This window comes from Choloepus didactylus, chromosome 19 (assembly GCF_015220235.1).
Source record: "Choloepus didactylus isolate mChoDid1 chromosome 19, mChoDid1.pri, whole genome shotgun sequence".
In the NCBI taxonomy this organism is placed as follows: Eukaryota; Metazoa; Chordata; class Mammalia; order Pilosa; family Megalonychidae; genus Choloepus; species Choloepus didactylus.
This window is the reverse complement of record NC_051325.1, coordinates 17,753,422-17,762,222: the sequence shown is the minus strand read 5'-3', so window position 1 is coordinate 17,762,222 and position 8,801 is coordinate 17,753,422. Positions and strand designations below refer to the sequence as shown.

At 40.0% G+C, this 8,801-nt stretch overlaps 1 protein-coding gene across 3 annotated transcripts in view; it reads right to left on the bottom strand.

Annotated features, from left to right (window-relative positions):
- Nucleotides 1-513: 513 nt before the first annotated feature.
- Nucleotides 514-8,801, bottom strand: part of KIF16B (kinesin family member 16B) — a 306,240-nt gene continuing 297,952 nt past the window's right edge. For 2 of the 3 annotated variants that reach the window (XM_037812352.1, XM_037812353.1), the window contains one exon: nt 514-3,044. In XM_037812352.1, coding sequence (XP_037668280.1) covers nt 2,886-3,044 — 159 coding nt within the window. In that variant the 3' untranslated portion in view covers nt 514-2,885. The remainder of the gene's footprint in view (nt 3,045-8,801) is intronic. The other variant, XR_005213209.1, reaches the window with a different exon arrangement.

Genomic DNA, 8,801 nt, shown 5'->3' with positions numbered 1-8,801 from the left:
ACTGTGTGCTGAGGGAGAGTCCAACGAAAATCCCATCATTAGATGAATTCCAAACATCACAATGCCCCAGCTCCGAGGCTGAGAACTGCCGGCTCTGCAGTAGTTCCTCAGAGTGAGCTACACCTACATGGGATGTTCTAAGCATGTCCTCTGGTTGCTGCCACCCAGCCTCTGAGGTCAGGGGCGAGCTGAGCAGAACTAGCTATTTTCTGCTTAACGATGTAAAGAGGAGTGGTCCTGGGGCCCGGGCTCCCTGGTTCAGGTATTCTCAGAGAATCTCCACCTTATGGGCCAGAGTATTTTTTAGATGTTGGTCATTGGGGAGCCAACACAACTTACTCCTATTCATGTGCCTAAACTGACCACAGGGTTGAATTTGAATCTTTCTCACTCAGAAGCAGCCAAGTCTGGGATGGGAAGCAGGCAGAAATTTACTGTAGTACTTGTGATTTAAAAAAAGATGGGTATACAGATTTATGTATAAGCAAGACCTAGAAAGGAATGCTAAAACTCGTTAAATAAAAAATTCCATTTAAATCCCTTAGATTTGTCTGTTTGCCTACAAAAATATTTATAAGTTAATGGCAAATCAGTTTGAATGAACTAATATGGACTGTTTAGCATTGCTTTATTATTTGATGCACCTGAAAGTCATAAAATACACATTTGCAAACGTTTACTTGTTTGTATTATCCCAAATTAAGGACGCTTCAATTTTGTCATCCTCAGTTTTATCTTCATTCCAGAAAGGCATCCCATTATTTGTTTAGACGAGACTTTTCACTTGCTTTTTCAACATTCCCTCATGTTTTATTCTGCTTAAACGGTCTTTGTGTCAGACTGGAAGTCTGCATTTCCCATCCTACACACCAGGGACTATAACTGATCCAGTCAGACTGGCTCATTCCTCTGCTATAACTGTGGGCTGGGCTGGAACTGAGAGATCATTTAGTGCAAAAGCTTTGTTTTCAGATGGGAGTCGGACAGAGCTGAAGTGACTCGCCTTGTGTTATAGCCGCTTTTAGCCAGAGCCAGTACTAATACTCAGACTCCAAAACTCAACCATAATTTCTGAAAATGGGGCTTGGAAGCAAAGGATCCTCTGGTTCCTGCCTTTCTTGCAAACACAGGTCCATTTATTCTTGCCAAGTTATTATTGTATCCTGTGTGATTTTAACAAAATGCTTGCCAGGAGACCAGGCTCAGATAAGGGTCCAAAAGGGCAGGAGACAGATTATCTGGCCAGCTCAAAAAAACCATTTAGTTTACTCAGCAAATGAGGGACAATCTTTAGAGCTTTGACTCCTTTTAAATAAATGACCTATGGTTAATTATTATCTCCCCAGCTTTCATCCTTGAATCTCTAGGTTTAAACTCTCTAGCATCATTGCCCCTAAACCTATGCCTGTAATCACAGTTGTAGACCACAGCAGTACTTCCTGAAGCAATTTTTTAAAAAGTCCAAATTTTTTTATGCTAAAGTATGATGATATTTAATTATTGCAATCAGTTTTCTGCCTTTAAGGATAATTACACCCTTAAACATATTTTTCAGGTTGGAGAGCCGTCACACAGACACATTCTAGAAGACTGAATGAAAACTTGTTTTTGTTACCTATTCAACTTGTGACTTTAGTCATTACTCTGACTGCATTTTCTACTAAATTATACATTATGCATCCTTCCAATCACATTAAATCAATTTTTAAAGAGGCCAACAGAAGTGATCACATCACCAAATAAACTGAACAGGGTAGATTCTGTAACTTCATTTAATATTGATTAACAGCTCAATTTACATTTTGTAAAAGCAAATACCTTTAATAAATTTGGTGTGAATGATTATATATTTTGATACTACTATTGTACAGGAATGTGTACATATATAAATCTATAGACAGAATTATATACATTTTAATATATACCACATATATATTTTTTCTATTCACATTTTTCTCTTTAGTAAAACAAAGCAGTTTTACTGTACAATGTGCAATGCTACATTGAGTCCTGAGTAATATAAGGGATCATTAATAAACTATTGTAAATTCTAGTTTTTTTTAGCTAAAGATCCAGTAGATTCTGTAACCAAAAAAGTGAACAAAATAATATTTAAAAATATGCATTCAGCTATGCGCTCATTTTGTGCTTAGCAGAGAAAGCTAAAGAATGCACAGTAGCCATTTCCATTTGAGAAACTTTTTGAATATTCAAAGTTAGACAAATATCCTATTTATATGGATTTATGGATGTCTACGTGATGCCACCTACATCCAATTTGTCAAGCATGGAAGACTCCAGTTGTGATTGGACCGAAAATCCCTTTTGCAGAATATGAAATTCTGTGTAAACATCAGTGTTTTGGTATTATACAAAGTTCTGATCCAAACAAGGGAGGAAAAAAAAATACAATGAAGTCATTTAGAATGCTTTTCTTGGGAGACAGCCCACCACATGGAAGGAATATAAAAAATAAAAGTGTATTTTGTTGAAAGAGAAAACCAGATGAAAGGCCTTTCGGGGTGGCCTGGGAAGCCACCCACTTTGGAAGGTCCGGGTTGGCTGGGCTTGGCTGGGGGGCGCGAGGGGGCCCTGGGCAATCAATCCGCATCCATCCTGCCACGAGGACGGCCTCCACTGCACAAAGAGAAGGAAGCACTATGGGAAAAGGCCACATTCAACCGCAATGGAACAGTGAGAGCCGCCCGTCAGGGCCCCCATCCCACCCCCAAATCAGGCACTAGGTATGAGGATCAGGGTGAGGCACAGGCCCGCCGTGGCCATCTGTCTTCAGCTGGGCGGCTGGACCGCGCGGCGCTGCCTGGATCCCGAGGTCCGCTCGGACAAGAAGGCACTGCGTTTGAGGTTCCTCTGTCCCCCCAGCTCTACCCCGTCCCGTGACTGCTGTAGTCAAAGACTCCTTTCTTGAAGAACGGCGAGAACTCGCAAATGGTGTGTTTTGAAAGAATCAGCCCCACTTTGTCGATGTGTAGGGGGGATGTTGTAGATTGGAGCATCACGCTGAAAAAGTCCCTGAGGTATTTCTGAGGAGGAGACAAAAGTTAAAAACATGGTCAAGACTTTGGTGGATGGAGTCAAGAAGAAAAGAAATGTTCAGAAACAACTTCCCATTTACCTTGAAAGAGCGGAAAACAGCACCCTAGGAATCTCCCTGACCACCTTAGCTACCATTATACCAACCAGAGAAAACACAAAGACCAAATACATGCCCAGAGGGAGACTTCTCTGGGTGAGGGCCGACATGACACCAGGTCTGGGGAATCTGCTTTCCAGCCGCGATGCCATTAGTCAAGATCCTAATTTTTAAAAAGCCATTTTTCCCCCACTTGCTCATTAAGTAGAAAAATGATTACAAGGAGAAAAATGCTAGCCATGCGCACAAGGTTAAACTTGCTGCTTATTAGCATTTTTAAATCGCACAATCAATATACCTCTTTTGAATCCTAAAACTAAAGGAAAAGTAAAACTGGGGGCCAGAGGGTCAGTTCCAAGTACTAATATTTTCAGATCATTTTGCAAATTGAATAATCATCAACGAAAAGAAATTCTTACTTAGATTAATTGCTCTGAATCCCTTGCTCGCTCTCCCCCTGCTGCACGTTTGTCACAATCTTATGTGCCTTTTCTGGCACTGAAGAAGAAAAGCATGTCTTAAACTAGGAGCCGGGAAGATGGGGCTAAAATCAGGCACTGGTGTGGGTGGGTGGGGGGTAAAGAAGGAAAAGAGGACGCAGGGTAAGAGTCCAGCTAATCTTATCTATAGCAGAAATGGGATGGGGGTGGGTAGGTGTAAACTGTTATTATTGTTGTAGCTTGTTTAAAAAACATAAGCAATCCGGTCAAGAACTTAGAAATTAGACATAATACTTATGGATTTTGAGTAAGAAAAAGGACATGGCCTCGCCCTAGAGGAGTGAGTGGTTCACACCCAGGGGCGAGTCTGCCCCCTGGAGACATCTGTCCACATCTGAAGGCACTTGTGACTGACATGACTGAGAGGGGGTTGCTACCGGCACCTAGGGGGCCAGAAATGCTGCTCAACAACCCACGGTGCCCGAGACAGACCCCACGACAAGGACTGATCCAGCCTCCAGTGCTCAGTGGAGCCACAGCGGAGAAATCCTGGCCTGGACGGAGTAGAATTCAGCTACCCATATGAGATGACAACTTGGAATTTACTTCTGAAAACTTCTCTCAAGGAAAGGAAAAGTTGTTGGCTACTTTCTCAAAAGGATTACTAATAATGAACATATGAATAGTAATGTTTCTAAAACATCTTCTAACACAGCTATGTTGTTTTTTTTTTTTTTTTTAACAACTCCGTGGATGTATGATCAATGCACAAGCTGGGTGTTATTTAAATGTGCAATTTGTTGAGCCTTGACACACGTATACACCTATGAAACCACCACCAAATCAAGATTAACATTTGCATCACCCCCAAAAGCCTCCTAACTCACCTAATTTTATGTTAGCATCATACTCTGCCCAGAATGAGATATTATTATGACTGTAATATCCATTTTCAGGTGAGGAAACTGTTGCTGGGAGAAGTGATATGACTTGTTCCATGTAGCAATGCTAAAAATCCAGAGGGAAGATTCAAAAGCAAGTGTTCCTAATTCAAACTCTGCTTCCTTTGTTCAATATCCCTCACTTACTAGTCTCTAGGTAGCCTTTCAAGAAAGGATATTGAAATTGAAATCATATCGAGATAAGAAGGTGCCAAAACCAATTACTGAAAAATGAATCTAATCTTAGCACTTATTTGTATCAGGGAAGGAAAAGGGCCCTTGACTTCAACTGTTCTGGGGGAAGGACCCTGAGAATATTAACTTCAGAAGCCTTTGAATTCCATAAGACATTACCAAAACTCATACAGCACACCCGAGCACCAGTGCTTGCAACGAAATGCACATGCATGACTGACTGACTGGGGAAGATCAGGAGTGGGGTTATTTAGATGAGGAAGCACCCGGAACAGCAGCCCCTGGGTGAGCAGAGCTGGAACAGCATGCAGACCCCTCCCTGCAGTTCCTGTGCATTCTCTGCTTCAGATCTCCTGCAGTCTGTGTAAAGGAACAGACAAATGTTCACGACAAGTCTGCCTTCAAGATGAATTCTGCAGAATAGAAGGTAATTTAAATCCAGGAACAGATGTCGTATCAACATTTGTCATAATTAGTTCACAAAATAGGGTCTCTTTAAAGAGTCAATAAAGCCTCAAGGGTATAATGAGACGTGAAAGTAAAAAATATAAATAAAAGAAAATGAGAAAGTATTTGAGACACCTTCCTAGCCAGAGTGCTACCGTAAAAAGAAAATAGTAAAATAATGGCAGATAATGCCTTTTTATTTAAATAAACTCATCAGCATGTCTTGAAGAAAATTCAAGATAGAAAGATCTGATTTGACTAATTCCACATATTACAGAAGAGTGTTTCACTTTGCAAAACAAATCTCTGTTTAGCAAGAGAACTGGGCAGCATTGGCTTCCTTTAAATAGACTGCTTGCCTGGCGCAAAGAAAGGATTTGATGAGGAAGTGTTCTTTGCAGGGACCCTAAAGTGCTCTAAAGCACAGAGGGGTGGCGCGGACCTAAGGCACCTGCTTCAAGTGGGCTGAGCAAATTCTCCCTAGTGATGACGAACCCAAAGGACTGGGGCAATGGCTGGGGATGGGAGAAGACAGAGATGAAGTTCCAGAAGGTTCTCAAGGTCACAGACAATATCTCATTCATCTTTGCAGACCCTTACATCTCTGGCACACTGTCAAGCTTGGGAAAAGTGCTTAGAAGAAACTGTGATGATTGGTTTTGAGGTCATTTCTAAAAAACTGAAGTAGGACACTGCACACATCATAACTGCACAGTTCAACCAGTTTTCACTAAGTGAACAGCCCTGGGAGATCAGAATCATGTAGAAATGACAGAATATTTCCAGCTCCCAAGCAGCCCGTCTCATATTTCCTCCTCTCAAGTGCAATCCTTCCCTCAAGGGTAACTTCTGTTCTGATTTCTAGCACCACAGATTAGTTCTGCCTGTTTTCGAACTTCATGCTAATGGATTCACACAGGATGTACACTTTTGTGTCTGGCTTCTACTGCTTAATAGGATGCTTGTGAGACTCGTGCACATTGTTGCGTGTAGTTGTAGTTTGTTCTCACTGCTGCATAAATTCCATGTGAGAACAAACTGGCTGATTTTAACACAGGCAGAGGCACATGCAGCAGTGCCTGGTTGGTCCTTTTATCTGAATTCTTCTTCAACGCTAAAATCGACTTCTACATAGTTTTGGTGTATGATGCAGTCACTTTATCACTATCCTCCCAATAAAGATGTTTCCCCTCAGGGCTTTAGGATCACTCCAAGATCAGCCAATGTCAGAACTCTGCTATTACATATATTTAGTATGTGTAAAATAGTTATATACAAAATATTTATATAAACAGAAATACATATTTATATTAGTAATTTTTGTTGCCTGTGCTCACAATGTTTTCCATAGTATCTGTGGCTGAAGAGGAAAAATTAAAGTCCTCTTGTCAAAGCTATCCTTTTATTGTTGATCCAAAGACATCCTAGCCCTTCCTGGCATGTGAAAAATAAGTTCAGGAGCCGCGCTGCATCCCCAGGGCAGTGCAATTTATAAAAGACTATGGCAAAAACTGAAGGGCATTAGGAGTTTAAATGACTTATCAGGGTCAGAAGGGCAAAGAAAGAAAAGGATTTGTGAAATCCAATATCCAATTTCTGTTTATGACTTTCACATGACATTTTCTCTATTAAAAAAATGAAAAGCAGGCATATTTAAATCTCTATAGATGGGTAGAGACCACAGAATGCTGCAACCCTTGCTGAACCGGGTACTCAGCGCCAACTCTAATTCTTTGCTTTATTAACTGCACTGGGTGAGGGCCGCTGAGAACAGCGACCGCTCCCCCTGGAGCTGTGAACCTAATAGCCCTGCCATGGATACCTCCTGAAGACTGCAAAGCCTGGGTAGGGCATGTCTGAGAGAGAGCAATCAAGGGGAAGGAAAGGTGAAGAGAACAAAAGGGGGCCACAAAGAGATGTAGGGGGGCTGGCTGGGGAGGACAATGGAGGGAGGGCTGCTATGCAGGGGAGGGCAGAGGAGGCAGGAGAGAAAAGGAAAAGGCCATGACAATGATGGGACGAATGGCCAGGATTCTTTGCCAAGTTGGCAAAAAGAATTTAAGAACAATAGCAAATATACTGGACATAAATCTAGATTACTTATATTTTTAAAAATTTAATCTAGCAGTGTGTGTGTGTATACACACACACATACATAACCTAAATTTTCCCCTTAAAATTTTTTTTTTTCATTAAAGAACTTGTAGGCTTACAGAAAAGTCATGTATACAATATAGAGTCCCCACATACCACCTTCATTAGTGTGGCACATTTGTTACAATTCATGAAAGAACATTTTTATAACTGTACTGTTAACTACAGTCCATCATTTACAAAAGGGTTCACTGTGTTATATGGTTCTATTTTTAAAAAAAAAAATTTATTCTAATAACATATATACAACTTAAAATTTCCTCTTTTAATCACATTCACATATGTAATTCAGTGCTGTTAATTACTACAATTTTGTGCAACCATCACCATCGTTCATTACCAAAACTTATCTATCACCCCAAACAGAAACTCTGTCCCAATTAAGCAGTAACTCCTAATCTCTATGCCCGTCTGGCTGCTGGTAAACTGTATGTGAATTTATGACTCCATAAATGTGCTTATTCTAATTATTTCATTATCAGTGAGATCATAAAATATTCGTCCTTTTGTGACTGGCTTACTTCACTCAACCTGATGTCTCCAAAGTTCATCCATGTTGTTCCATGTATCAAAACTTCATTCCTTTTAGGGACTGAATAATATTCTACTGTACATAAAGACAATATTTTGTTTATCCAGGCATCTGCTGATGGACCCTTGAGATCTGTTTTGTGATGTAATGTATGTTCTGTCTTGGAGAATGACTGATGTACACAAGAGAAGAAAGTATTCTGCTGCTGTGGGTGGAGCGTGCAATGGATGTCTGTTAGGTCTACTTGGTTTATAGTATCGTTCAAGGGATGTCTCCTACTATTAATGTAGTAATGTCTATTTCTCCCTTCAATTCTGCCAATATTGCTTCATATGTATCGGGGCTCTACTGTTAGCTGCATGCACATTTATAATAATGTCTTCCTGTCGTACTGATCCCTTTATTGGTATATAGTAACATTTTTTGTACCTTATAATGGTTTCTGACTTATCTATTATGGCTGATACCTGTATAGCTACCCTGGCTCATTTTTGCTTACTATTTATTTGCATGGCATTTTTTTTTTTCATCTTTTCACTTTCAACCTAATTGTATTTTTGAATTTAAGGTGAGTCCCTTGTAAAGAACATAGAGTTGGTTCATGCAATTTTATCCATTACCTTTTTTGTCCCTCAATTCTTCTGTTAATGCCTGCTTTCATATTTATTTAATGTTTAGTAGTGTACTATTTTGAGTCCCTTCTCATTTCATTTTTTATATATTTTTCAGATATTTTCTTTGTGGCTACTATGGGGCTTAAATTTAATTCTAAATCCATAATCAACACATATGATTTGACACCAACTTAATTTTAATAGCATGCTTACACACTGTTCCACCTTTGTCTTGTACTTGTTACAAAGTGTATCTTTCTGCACTATCATTACTTTTTATGCATTTGTAGTCAGAACTTCTAAGAAGTAAAAAGTGGAGTTACA